This window comes from Saimiri boliviensis, chromosome 12 (assembly GCF_048565385.1).
Source record: "Saimiri boliviensis isolate mSaiBol1 chromosome 12, mSaiBol1.pri, whole genome shotgun sequence".
NCBI lineage: Eukaryota > Metazoa > Chordata > Mammalia > Primates > Cebidae > Saimiri > Saimiri boliviensis.
Window position 1 is genome coordinate 21,529,121 of NC_133460.1, and position 14,046 is coordinate 21,543,166.

At 46.2% G+C, this 14,046-nt stretch overlaps 1 protein-coding gene and 1 long non-coding RNA gene across 2 annotated transcripts in view; one reads left to right on the forward strand and one right to left on the reverse strand.

The window, feature by feature from the left end:
- The first annotated feature begins 758 nt into the window (after positions 1–758).
- Positions 759–13,923, forward strand: LOC141580557 (uncharacterized). Its single transcript, XR_012512772.1, has 3 exons — positions 759–847; positions 4,798–4,892; positions 12,907–13,923. It is a non-coding gene; the product is annotated as an uncharacterized LOC141580557 (long non-coding RNA).
- BCL7C (BAF chromatin remodeling complex subunit BCL7C) overlaps positions 837–14,046 on the reverse strand; it is a 59,394-nt gene continuing 46,184 nt past the window's right edge. Inside the window, exon 6 of the mRNA XM_074382032.1 lies at positions 837–1,814. Coding sequence (XP_074238133.1) covers positions 1,614–1,814 — 201 coding nt within the window. The 3' untranslated portion in view covers positions 837–1,613. The remainder of the gene's footprint in view (positions 1,815–14,046) is intronic.

The following is a 14,046-nucleotide window of genomic DNA, read 5'->3' on the forward strand; positions in this document are numbered from 1 at the left end:
GTTTTTCATGAAGAATAACATGTTTTCAGGAATTCCCCCAAGTTCCAATTTTTCATTCCCAATTTCTGAAGATTAGTATCCTTTTTGGAAACTTGGAAATCTTAGCTCAGAGGAACTGGATGAACTTTCCCAGACAATCCAGTGGGATGGCAAATGAAGAGACACCATCCTCGTTGACCTCCAGGAAGGCTCTACACAGGAGCTGGTCCTGGAGTGGAGCTTCCTTCTCCAACGTCACCCTGGAGATGTCTGAGAAAAGATCACTCCAGAATTTCATGGGCTGGGCCTAAAACATTGGCTTGAAGCATGAAATGTCTGCATCATCTCAATCACGCAACTGTTAACTTTCATCCCAGGGAGTATCTGCCCACTTCAGTGTAAAAAGCTTTTTCTATAATTCACCAGAGAAAAATGAAGGCTCCCCATAAATGGAGGCCCTGTTAAACCATGGCCTTAACCCCGCTGTGCCCCAGCACGAGAAGCCGCACAGCAGGGGTGGCTGTGGAGTCAGGCAAGCGGGCAAGCAGGCAAGCAGGCCTGCGTCTGAATTCTGGTTCTGCCATATACTGGCTGTGTGACTTTGGGCAGCTTCCTTAACCTCTCAGAGACTCAATTTCTCCATCTGCAAAATGCGGATGATGATATCCATGCCACAGGGATGCAGTGAGGACTAAATGACATCAGTCACAATGCCTGGTACAGAGTAAGCCTTCAATAAATGGGAGGTGTTATTATTTTCCAGTACAACAAGCCCAACGGTGAAGTCAAGAAGTGAAGAGCTTGGTGAAGGGCCTGGGAACCACCCGAAAGGCTCACTCGCTCTGCTTCTCGGGCAAGGATTCTCCAGGTAGGTTAGGCCACTGGCTCTCCGCGCCAGAAGTCTCCGCGCCTCCACACGGTTCCGTACCGAGAGGCGGGCGCCTGCGCTGAAAGGCCACTGGTCTACGTGAGTTCTCAGGTTGGCCTGTGAGGCTGGCGCCCTGGTGGAAGCGCCTGATGCACGTCCTCGGGTGCAGGAGGTCATCCAGCGCTGGCGTCCCTAAGCCCTGGAGCGCAGGGCTGCTACAGCGCGGCGGTTTCTGCGCGTGCGCAGGCTTCTACGCATGCGTGGACCTCCGAGCGCCACGTCGGCGTCGCGCGGTGCAGCGGAAGGCGCGAGGCCGGCGAGTTTCGCGTGCCTGTCCCTGCCACGGTCCCTGTGCCCTATGGACCTAGAGGCTCAGCACCGGCGGTACTCCGGACTCGGCGCCTGTCCCGGCGTGGAAGGCGCCTCGCAGGGCACACTGGGGCCGCTGGGCGGGTGGCCGTGCGGGTGCGTGAGGAGGTGGGCGAGGCAGCCCAGTACTCGCGGGCGGCTTGGCCTCTTGCAAGGCGGCCTCAGGCGCTGGGTGTGGTCCGAGTTCTGTCCCAAGCCCTTCCCACGCATTCGGGTGCCGGTGGCGAGCCAATTGGTGCTGTGGCCTTAGGTTCTGGCAGGTGTAGGGCCGCTCGCCCCGCAGTTACCGCGGTGGGTGAGCTAGGAAGCTCTTTCCGCCCTTAGGGCACGGGTAGTGGCTGGATCTTGGGGCAACCAAGGGAGGCTTTAGGGGCCTTGGCTTGCTCGGGGAGCCCACTCACCTCCCCTTACCCTGGGGGATCGTCCTGGGTGCCCTCGGGGACTTGCTGCCTCCCCCAGGAGCTCTGGTGTCCGGCACCGCGGTGGAAGTGGGCCGGGCATTTGTTCGGAGGCCCCTCCTGGGCAGGAGCCTCCTGAGGGGCTCTGTCTTCAGCCCCTTTTCGTGGAGGGCTCTCCTCGTCATTCTCACTCCCGAATCCTGTAAGAAGAAAAGAAGAATCTGAGTAGTGTTTCCTCTTCTTCTCACCCCGCTGACTTTCCACCAAGCTGCCCCATTTAGGACTTCTTAATTGCTTTTGCAAGCGATTAAATTCTGTATATTTGACAGCAGGCAGAGTCCTTGTAGGAAACCTATAGAACCTCAGCTTTTGAAATTAGTACTGGGTTTGAATCCCGGTTCCAACCATTACTTGTAGTGTAATCTTGGGCAAGCTGAACTTGTTCAGCTGTAAGACGGAGACAGCGGTAACGGCAGCCTCAAAGGTTCTGTCAGTGTGGTTGGAGTATCCACAGGCCATCAGGGATATGTGAAATTGGAAAGATAAATATAAACCTTTACCTTTAAGAAAATTTTTGGCCAGGCGCGGTGGCTTATCCCTGTAATCTCAGCAGTTTGGGAGGCTGAGGCGGGTGGATCACCTGAGGTCAGGAGTTCAAGACCAGCCTGACCAATATGGTGAAACCCTGTCTCTACTAAAAATACAAAAATTATTCAGGCGTGGTGGCATGCACCTGTAATCCCAGCTACTCAGGAGGCTGAGACAGGAGAATCGCTTGAACTCCGGAGGTGGAAGTGGCAGTGAGCCGAGATTACACCACTGCACTCCAACCTGGACGACAGAGCAAGACTGTCTGGAAAAAATAAAATTTAGAAGAGCACGGTGGTTTAGCCTGTTATCCCAGCACTTTGGGAAGGAGGCCAAAGAAGGATGATTGCTTGGGTTCAAGCCACTAGGCTTGGTGGTTTATGCCTCTAATCCCAGTACTTTGGGAGGCTGAGGTGGGCAGATCATTTGAGGTGAGAAGTCCAAGACCAGCCTGGCCAACATGGTGAAACCCCGTCTCTACTAAAAATATAAAAATTAGCTGGGTATGGTGGTGTGGAACCTGTAATCCCAGCTTCTATGCTGAGGCACGAGAATTGCTTGAGCCTGGGAGGCAGAGGTTGCAGTGAGCTGAGATTGCACCACTGCACTCCAGCCTGTGTGACAGAGTGAGACTCCATCTCAAAAAAAACAAAAGGACCAGCCTGGGTAACGTAGTGAGATTCCATCTTTATAAAATATTTAAAAATTAGCCCAGCATGATGGCATGTGCCTGTAGTCCCAGCTATTGGGGTGGGGGATGGGGTGGCAAGGTGAGAGGATCACTTTAGCCTGAGAGGTCCAAGCTGCAGAGAGCTGTGGTCACGCTGCTGCACTCCAGCCTGGGCAACAAAGCGAGAATGTCTCTCTCTTTTTCTCTCTCTCTTTTAAAGACAGAGTCTTGCCCTGTTGCTCAGGCTGGAGTGCAGTGGTGCAATCATAGCTCACTGCAGCCTCAAACTCCATATCTCAAGTGGTCCTCCCACCTTAGCCTCCCAAGTAGCAGGGACTTAACAGGTGCACATCACCATGCCTGGTTAATTTTTGTATTTTTTGTAGAGATGGAGTTTTGCCATGTTGCCCAGCCTGGTCTTGAACTTTTGGGCTCAAGTAATCTGCCCACTTCAGCCTCCCAAAGTGCTGGGATTACAGGTGTGAGCCACTCACCTGGCCAAGACACTATCTCTAAAAAATTCTTTTTCAACTGTCATCACTGAGTGAGACTTTGCCACCCTACTAACACTTATGTATACCCTTAATACCCAGTTAGTTGTTGGTGCCTAATAGCATTTATCATTAAAAGAACAAGGAGTTCTTGGAGGATAGCTGATTACTTTTTTTTTTTTTTTTTGAGATGGATTCTTGCTCTGTTGCCCATGCTGGATGGAGTACAGTGGCTCCATCTCAGCTCACTGCAAGCTCTGCCTCTCAGGATCAAGCAGTTCTCCCACCTCAGCCTCCCAAGCAGCTGGGATTACAGGCACCTGTCACCATGCCCCCCAAATTTTTTGTATTTTTTTTTAGTTTCACCATGTTGGCCAGGCTGGTGCTGAACTCCTGACCTCAGGTGATCCACCTGCCTTGGCCTCCCGAAGTGCTGGGATTACAGGGGTGAGCCATCACGCCCTGCCTGATTACACACACACACGTATATATAGAGAAAGAGAGAGAGAGGGAGAGTTTTGCTCTTGTTGCCCAGGCTGGAGTGCAATGGTGCAATCTTGGCTCACCTCAACCTCAACCTCTGCCTCCAGGGTTCAAGCGATTCTTCTGCCTCAGCCTCCCATGTAGCTGGGATTACAGGCATGTGCCACCACACCTGGCTAATTTTTGTATTTTTTTAGGAGAAGTGGGGTTTCTCCATGTTGATCAGGCTGGTCTCGAACTCTCGGCCTCAGGTGATTCACCCGCCTTGGCCTCCCAAAGTGCTGGGATTACAGGTATGAGCCACAGTGCCAGGCTGGTAAGGATATTTTCTTTCTTCTTCTTCTTCTTCTTTCTTCTTTCTTCTTTCTTCTTTCTTCTTCTTCTTCCTCTTTTTTTTTTTTTTTTTTTTTTTTTGAGACAGAGTCTTGCTCTGTTGCCTAGGCTGGAGTGCAGTGGTGCAATCTCAGTGCACCACAACCTCTATTTCCCGGGTTCAAGCGATTCTCCTGCCTCAGCCTCCTGAGTAGCTAGGACTACAGGTGCCCACCACCACGCCCAGCTAATTTTTGTGTCTTTAGTAGAGATGGGGTTTCACCATGTTGGCCAGGCCAGTCTCAAAGTCCTGACCTCAGGTGATCCACCCGCCTCGGCCTCCCAAAGTGTTGGGATTACAGCCCTGAGCCACTGTGGCTGCCAAAGATGACCGCTACTAGCTGTAACAATTTTAATCATGCTTAAGTAAAATGTCTGGGAAACGATGTCTTTAAGTCCTTAAAAGTAGAACGTTATGAAAGAGTCTTCAAAAAGGTAATTGTACTCTCTAATAAAGGTAATAACAAAATATAATTTGACAACTATTGTCAGTAGGAGTGTTAATATATAGGCATTTTATTTCTTCTATTTTTCTTCTCTAAGGAATAAATGTAAACTTGTTTTTATCTGTGTAAAAAGGAAAGAATAGAACCAGAGAACTCTGTCCAGTAACCCTGGGAAAAGCAAATCTCCACCATGACTAGACAACACTTATGAATCCGTAAAGTGACCAGGTAGGAGATTTCAGTAGTTTGTTCTGAATAGTAGTTTGATGATGAATTACTCATGTGCCCTAATGAGAACTAACTTAAACACGACTCCTTATCGCCAGTATTTCTTTTTTTTTTTTTTTTTTTTTTTTGAGACGGAGTTTCACTCTTGTTACCCAGGCTGGAGTGTGCAATGGCGCGATCTTGGCTCACCGCAACCTCCGCCTCCTGGGTTCAGGCAATTCTCCTGCCTCAGCCTCCTGAGTAGCTGGGATTACAGGCACGCGCCACCATGCCCAGCTAATTTTTTGTATTTTTTAGTAGAGATGGGGTTTCACCATGTTGACCAGGATGGTCTCAATCTCTTGACCTTGTGATCCACCCACCTTGGCCTCCCAAAGTGCTGGGATTACAGGCATGAGCCACTGCGCCTGGCCTGTCGCCAGTATTTCTTTAAAGTTTCCCAGGTTGAGAAAATAGTTCTCAACTATTATAGAACTATTTTCTCAACCTGGGAAACTTTAAAGAAACATTGATCTTTAGGTCCCTTCACAAAAGATACCCATATAGAAATATAAAATGGTGCAGGTACTATGGGAAATAGGCAAGTTCTCAGAAACAATCCACAATGTATAAAGAACTCCTGCAACTCAACAACAAGAAAAAAACTCAACTGAAAAAATGGCAAATAGTTGGGCACAGTGGCTCACGCCTATGATCCCAGCACTTTGGGAGGCCTAAGTGGGCAGATCACTTGAGGTCAAGAGTTTGAGACCAGCCTGGCCAACATGGTGAAACCCCATCTCTACTGAAAATCCAAAGTTAGCTGGGCCTGGTGTTGCATGCCTATAATCCCAGGTACCCGGTGTTGCATGCCTGTAACCCCAGGCTGAGAGGAGAAGAATCCCTGGAATCTGGGAGGCGGAGGTTGCAGTGAGCTGAGATTGCGCCACTGCACTCCAGCCTAGGCAACAGAGCAAGACTCCATCTCAAAAAAAAAAAAAAAAAAAAAAAAAAAAAAAAAAAGGCCAGGCGCGGTGGCTCATGCCTATAATCCAAGCACTTTGGAAGCCGAGGCAAGTGGATCACGAGATCAGGAGATGGAGACCATCCTGGCCAACGTGGTGAAATCCTGTTTCTAATAAATATATAAAAATTAGCTGGGCATGGTGGCATGTGCCCGTAATCCCAGCTACTCAGGAGGCTGAGGCGGGAGAGTCATGTGAATCAGAGTGTTGGAGGTTGCAGTGAGCCGAGATAGTGCCACTGCACTCCAGCCTGGGTGAGAGTGAGACTCCATTGCCAAAGAAAAAAAAAAAAAAAAAAAAAAAAGCAAAGGACTAGACATTTATCCTAATAAGATATACAGTGGTCAACAAGCACATGAGAAAATGCTCATCACTAATCATTAGGGAAATGCAAATCAAAGCCACAGTGATATCATCTGACACCCATCAGGATGGCTACTGTCAACAGAAAATAAGTGTTTGGTGAGAATGTAGAGAAATGGAAACCCTTGTGCACTGTTGATAGAAATGTAAAATGGTGCAGGTACTATGGGAAATAGGCAAGTTCTCAAAAACAATCTAGCAATTCCAACTGCTGGGTATAGACCAAAAATAATTGAAAGCAAGGTCTCAAAGATACTGGAACACCCATAGCAGCAGTATTCACAGTAGTAAAAGGAGGGAAGGGCCAATTGACAGATGAGTGGATAAACAAAATGTGGTATTAACATACAGAGGAATGTTATTCAGCCTTGAAAAGGAAGAGAGTTCTGACTCATGCTATAACATGGATGAACCCAGAGGACATGTTAAGTGAAATAATCTAGCCACAAAAGGGTAAATACTGTATGATTCCACTTATATGAAATACCTAGAGCTGTCAAATTCATAAAAACAGAAAGTGGAATAGTGGTTGCCAAGGCATGGGTGGAGGGAAGAATGGAGAGTTGTTGTTATTAATGAGTACAGTTTTCAGTTTTGCAATATGAAAAGAGAGTCCTGGGCCAGGCATGGTGGCTCACGCCTGTAATTCCAGCAATTTAGGGGGCTGAGGTAGGCTGGTTGCATGAGCCCAGGAGTTTGAGACCAGTCTGGGCAACATGGTGAAACTCCATCTCTACAAAATATAAAAATTAGCCAGGTTCACATATGTCTGTAGTCCCAACTACTTGAGAGGCTGAATTGGGAGGATCACCTGAGCCCGGGGAGGTGAGGCTACAGAGAGTGATAATGCCACTGCACTGCATTCCAGCCTGGGCAATAGGCTGTTATCTGTTGGGAATCTGTTGCACTAACTGTACAAATCTCTGTTTACCTGTTGTTGTTGTTTTAAATGGTGCTAGGGCTAATGATCAGTGACTCAGGTTTGAAGTCGTAGAACTATGTAACTTGATTCCATGTCTCTGTCTAGATCCTGCCACCTCAGCTTTTTCAGAGACAGTTTCCTTTTTCTTTAGGGTAGAGTAGGATTACAAAATCTCTAGGAAGGTATAAAGATAATAACTGCAGCACTTCGGAGGCCAGGAGTTTGAGACCAGCCTGGCTAACATTGTGAAACTTCATTTCTACTAAAAATACAAAAAATTAGCCGGGCACCTGTAATCCCAGCTACTTGGGAGGCTGAAACACGAGAATCACTTGAACTTCAGAGGCAGAGAGTGCAGTGAGCCGAGACCCAGCCATTACACTCCAGCTTGGGCAGCAAGAGTGAGACTCCATCTCAAAAATAATAATAATAATAACCGGTAGAATTTCTGAAACTCTTGAAAGGTATACAAATTGGAACTCAAAAAGATGTCAGAATAAGAGTAAGAATAATTTGGGAGACTGAGATGGAAAGATCTATTGAGACCAGGAGTTTGAGACCAGCCTGGCCAATATAATGAGATGCTGTCTCTACAAAAAAATTTAAACAAATTATCTAGGGGTATTCCCAGTTACTCAGGAGGCTGAGGGTGGGAGGCAGGGGGTTGGGGAGAAGATCGATTGAGACCAGGAGTTGGAGGCTACAGTGAACCGTAATTGCACCAGTACACTCCAACCTGGGTGACAGAGTGAGACCCTGTCTCAAAGAAAAAAAAAAAAATCAGTGGTTTTTAGAACTTTATAACCAGTTTTGATGGCAGAGTTTTAGTAAATTCTATAATCATTGTATTTATGCTTAAAATTTATGAAGTAGTTGAAAGAACCAGCCATATTGAATTTGTATTTGCAGTTTAAATTATTTAAGATACATTAGTTGGTCAAATTTGTGATCAAAACCAAAATCACCTATGGGAAAAATGGCTTTTAATTTTTTTTTTTTTTTTTTTTTTTGAGACAGAGTTTCGCTCTTGTTACCCAGGCTGGAGTGCAATGGCACGATCTCGGCTCACCACAACCTCCGCCTCCTGGGCTCAGGCAATTCTCCTGCCTCAGCCTCCTAAGTAGCTGGGATTACAGGCATGCACCACCACGCCCAGCTAGTTTTTTGTATTTTTAGTAGAGACGGGGTTTCACCATGTTGACCAGGATGGTCTCGATCTCTTGACCTCGTGATCCACCCGCCTCGGCCTCCCAAAGTGCTGGGATTACAGGCTTGAGCCACCGCGCCCGGCCGGCTTTTAATTTTTTGTTGTTGTTAAATGGAGTCTAATAAATTAAGCAATTAAATGGTGTAGCAGGGAGTGGCTATTTCTTCCCAGCCCAGAAGCATCTCAGATATTAAATAATCTATCATTGTGTTCTTGTGAGGACTTTAAGAAGATGCAGATAAAGCACTTGGCACTGGGCCTGCAACACAGGACATGTGCAAATCCAATTCAAATGAGTTAGTTTATTGAATAGGGCAGGGGATAGAAGCAGGAACAGACATCAGAGAGGCATAGTGCAGAGAGGAGCTCTCCCAGGTATGCTGTCTGGCTGATCAGGTGGCCAGTCAGTCGACTGGCACTGCTAACTGAGCTGCAACAAGGTGCCAGCCACTGGAGACATGATGGTGAATAATTCAGGGACCTACCATTTTTCCTCCTCCATGGACTTATCTCAGGTCCTACTGGCTATTTTAGCCACAAACAATTCCCTACCACACTTTTCCCCTCTGGATTTTCATGAATAGAACGAGGACATTCCAGGCTTGGCTTCTTTCCTGTCCCAGGTTGGGCCACTGGCTTCGCCACAGAACAGCTCAACGGTCTCAATTCAGGGCGCAGGCACTCAGCTAACCTCCACCAATGTGGTTAGGAGCATGGGCTTTGGATTGGATGACAGAGGTTTGAATCCTGACTCAGCTTCTTCTTATCTGTGACATTGGGCAAATAATATAACATTACAAAGCCTCAGTTTTCTTATCTGTATAGTAGGGATAATATTCCCTACCCAAAAGGAATGTGATGTTTAAATGAGATTATGTGAGTGTATATGTATATAGTATACAGATATAGATCAGAGATAGATGGTAGGTAGCTAAGTAGGTAGGTTGATAGATGGTTGATAGATAGATTAGATAAATAGTGGCACTGAGTACATTAGTGGCTGCCATTATTGCCTTAATATTCCAGTTTCTTCAGGGATTGCTCCTTGGAGGATTTTGGATATTTGTTTGTTTGTTTTTGAGATGGAATCTTGCTCTGTCACCCAGGCTGGACTGCAATGGTGCAGTCTCGGCACACTGCAATCTCTGTCTCCTGGGTTCAAGCCCTTCTCCTGCTTCAGCCTCCCAAGTAGCTGGGATTACAGGCATGCGCCACCACACCTGGCTAATTTGTGTATTTTTGGTAGAGATGGGGTTTCTCCATGTTAGCCAGGCTGGTCTTGAACCTCACCCAGCGGATTTTGGATATTTGTTATAAACAAACAGATTAGGCTGGGTGCAGTGGCTCACACCTGTAATCCCAGCACTTTGGGAGGCTGAGGCAGGTGGATCACTTGAAGTCAGGAGTTTGAGACCACCCTGGACAACATGGTGAAACCCTGTCTTTACTAAAAAAATACAAAAAATTAGCCAGGCTTGGTGGCACTCACCTGTAGTCCTGGAAGCTAAGGCAAGAATTACTTGAACCCAGGAGGTGGAGGTTGTAGTGAGCAAGATAACGCCACTGCACTCCACCTTCAGCAAAAGAGAGAGACTCTCAAAAAAAAACAAACAAAAAATCCCAAACAGATTAGATCAGACCAGTGGCAGAATGTTTTTTTCTGGGTATTAATTCATAGTATTTTCAGGAAGTTTTAGCCATTTTATTTCACATTTCCCCCAAATCACAGATAAATCAATAAAGAATGTCAGAAAGATTCTGGGAAAAAAATGTCTCTTTTTTTTTTTTTTGAGACGGAGTTTCGCTCTTGTTACCCAGGCTGGAGTGCAATGGCGCCATCTCGGCTCACCGCAACCTCCGCCTCCTGGGCTCAGGCAATTCTCCTGTCTCGGCCTCCTGAGTAGCTGGGATTACAGGCACGCGCCACCACGCCCAGCTAATTTTTTGTATTTTTAGTAGAGACGGGGTTTCACTATGTTGACCAGGATGGTCTCGATCTCTTGACCTCGTGATCCACCCGCCTCGGCCTCCCAAAGTGCTGGGATTACAGGCTTGAGCCACTGCGCCCGGCTGAAAAAATGTCTCTATAGGCAATAGCCGGGGTGGGCAAGTGGTTGCAATGCACAGGGTGTATATGAGCCCACAGGATCTACTAAGATCAGGGCCACCCACAACTCCCAGAGGCGGGCGCCATTCACTACCAGGTAAACAGAGATCTGTATAGTTAGTGCAACAGATTTCCAACAGATAACAGTACCTTGTTTTAAGGAAAGGGCACCTTTTTTCCATTTAACACAAAGTTGCTAAGAATTTATGAATGAGCTGAAGAACTGATTGTGGTTTCTCTGGAGGATAGAGTGTGTACCACACTTACTTGTCTATTCGGCTAGATTAAGATCTAAGAAACCTGTGGCAGAGAGGGACTGTCTTCTAAATTTGGGGCAATGAATGGGATTCCCTGGTGTGATAGGCAGGATTCTAAAGATGCCCCCCGCCAAGATTCCTGTCCCCTGGTTATTCAGTCGAGCAGTGATCTAGGTCCTCCTACCTTTTGGAAACACTCTTTGTGTAGAATCTAAAAGGAAAGGATTTGGCAGATGTAATTAAAATTCCAAGTCAGTTGATATTAGGATACCGAGATTATCACCCAATCAAGTAGCCATTTAAAAGCAAGGTTTTTGGCTGGGTGCAGTGGCTCATGCCTGTAATCCCAACACTTTGGGAGGCCAAGGCGGGCAGATCACAAGGTCAGGAGATTGAGACCATCCTGGCCAACATGGTGAAACCCTGTCTCTACTAAAAAGACAAAAATTAGCCGGGCGTGGTGGTGCGTGCCTGTAATCCCAGCTACTCTGGAGGCTGAGGCAGGAGAATCACTTGAACCTGGGAGTCAGAGGTTGCAGTGAGCTGAGATCCAGCCATTGTACTCCAGCCTGGCTATAGAGCAAGACTCCATCTCAAAAAAAAAAAAAAAAAAAAAAAAAAAAAAAAAAAAAAAGGTCAAAAGTTTTCTCTAGCTGGTAGTAGAACAGGAAGTTATGAGAGGCATTTGAGGCATTGCTGACTTGAAGACGGAGGAAGCCATGTGCTGAAGAATGCAGAGGCCTCCAGAGAGCTGCCTCTAGCCAGCATCCAGCAAGGAGCTGAATTTGGCTAACAATCTAAATGAGCTTGGAAGTGGATTCTTCCTCAAAGCATCTGGATAAAAGCTCAGCTCAGCCAACACCTAGACTTTGCCCTTGCAAGACTGAGCTGAGATCCCGGTTAAGCCCATACAAAGGGACTTAGGGAACTGTGAGATAATAAATGGTTGTGGCTTTAAACTGCTAAATGTGTAATGATTTGTTATGCAGCAATAGGAAACAAATATATTTGTTTCATGAAAGAGCTCAGCTGGAGAGAACTTGGGAATCCCTCCAGGAGAGGGTTGCATTATGTTGGTGGTGAGAACACATTTTCCCCACTTAAGAAGATAGAGACCTACTGGTGTGACACTACTAACCTTTCCCCACCTCCCGACTTACTTAGGAAGGAATGGAGTTATTAGGAAGGAGAAATGATATATCTATATACTTGTTCCTTCCTCTGTTTTTCCCCTTGAGAGTGAACCTGTTGCCTAAGAACTTAGGTTCGTTCTACACCATCAAATTCCAAGTTGTTTTTCTTTTCTTCTTTTCTTTCTCTCTCTCTTTTTTTTTTTTTTTTTTTTTTTTTTTTTTTTTTTTTGAGACGGAGTCTCACTCTGTTGCTCAGGCTGGAGTACAGTGGCATGATCTCAGCTCATTGCAGCCTCTGCCTCCCAGGTTCAAGCAATTCTTCTGCCTCAGCCTCCCAAGAAACTGGGATTACAGACACATGCCACCATGCCTGGCTAATTTTTGTATTTTTAGTAGAGACAGGATTTCACCATGTTGGCCAGGACGGTCTCAATATCCTGACCTTGTGATCTGCCTGCCTCAGCCTCCCAAAGTGCTGGGATTACAGGTGTGAGCCACTGCGCCTGACTGTCAAATTCCAAGTCTTACAAGGGCCTGTCAAGATCTAGTACTGCCTGTGACCATGGATGGGTAAACATGGTCCAGAACTCGGGAAAAAGAGAAATGTGTTAGTTCTGTTCTCAGTCTGCTAAAGACATACCCGAGACTGAGTAATTTATAAAGGAAAGAGATTTAATTGACTCATAGTTCAGCACGGCTGGGGAGGCCTCAGAAAATGTACAATCATGGCAGAAGGGGAAGGAAACACATCCTTCTTCACGTGGCAGCAGGAATAAGAAGTGCCGAGCAAAGTGGGAAAAGCCCCTTATAAAACTATCAGATCACATAAGAACTCAGTCATGGTCCCAAGAACAGCATGGAGGTAATTGCCCCCATGATTCAATTACCTCCCACCTGGTTCTCCCATGAAACATGAGAATTATGGGGACAACAATTCAAGATGAGATTTGGGTGGGAATGCAGCCAAACCATATCAAAGGATATAATTAATGGTCTCCCTCATCTCTCCCACCCTGGCCAGAAACCACATATAAACATGCAGCCCTGGAAGAATTGACATAATCTGGTCACCTTTGAAAACTTAGAAGAGAGCTGCACCAGTAGACTGACTTGAGGAAAGATGCCTGCCTGCACTTCAAAAGCCCTGTAGGTAAGACTTCCCATTCATGACTTAATAGTTGGATGGTGGTCTGCAAATTTGTTTAGTACTGGTTGTTGTGGACTGAATTGTATTTCCTGCTGCCCACCCCAATTAAGAAGTCCTGATACCTCAGAATGTGACTGTTTCAAGAGGACTTTAAAGTGGTAATTGAATTACAGTGAAGTTGTTAGGCTGGGCTGTAATGCAATATGACTGGTACACTTAAGAGGAAATTTAGACACAGACGTATGCAAAGTAAAGATCACGTAGAGACGCAAGGAGAAGACGGCCACCTACTGACAATGAGAAATGCCTCAGAAGAAGCCAACCCTGCTGAAACCTTGATCTTGGACTTCCAGCTTCCAGAACTATGAGAAAATAAATTTCTGTTGTTTAAGGCACCCAATCTGTGGTGCTTCATTATGTTATACCTAACTAGCGAACACACTGGCCACTAAAGAGGAAACTTGTCTTATACTACTTGCCTCTGTTTGATAGAACCTAATATACTATTCTGACTGCTAATTGTAAATAAAATAATGAATAAAGAAAAGTTACAGCCCATCTAAGGGACTCAGAAACCAAAGGAGAGAAGATCAAGCCAGTCCCTGGATGAAATGGCTTTAACCAAAGTAAAATTGATTGAGGTCTGTTTCAAAAAAAAAAAAGTTACAAGAGCTCAAACTTCCTTGTCACCAATCCTGTTCCTTGCAAATCCATGACCATCCAGCCAAACCATGAGCAACTGCCCATGCATTAGTATAGGTCTATACTTCTGGCTATTTATCATGCCAGACATAGGAAACAAATGTACTACTCAAAATCGCATCCATCGAAAGGCCATGACAGCAGATTATGCAGACTCCTCTGTAGTGAAGGATACTCCAGGAGGTCATAGGGTCTAATGGAGGGAGAGGAAGACAATGTAGCAGGAGTTAGTGTTGGGCAGGCTGACATGGCTCATGCCAGTTATCCCAGCACTTTGGGAGGCTGAAGCAGTAGGATTGCTTGAGACCAGGA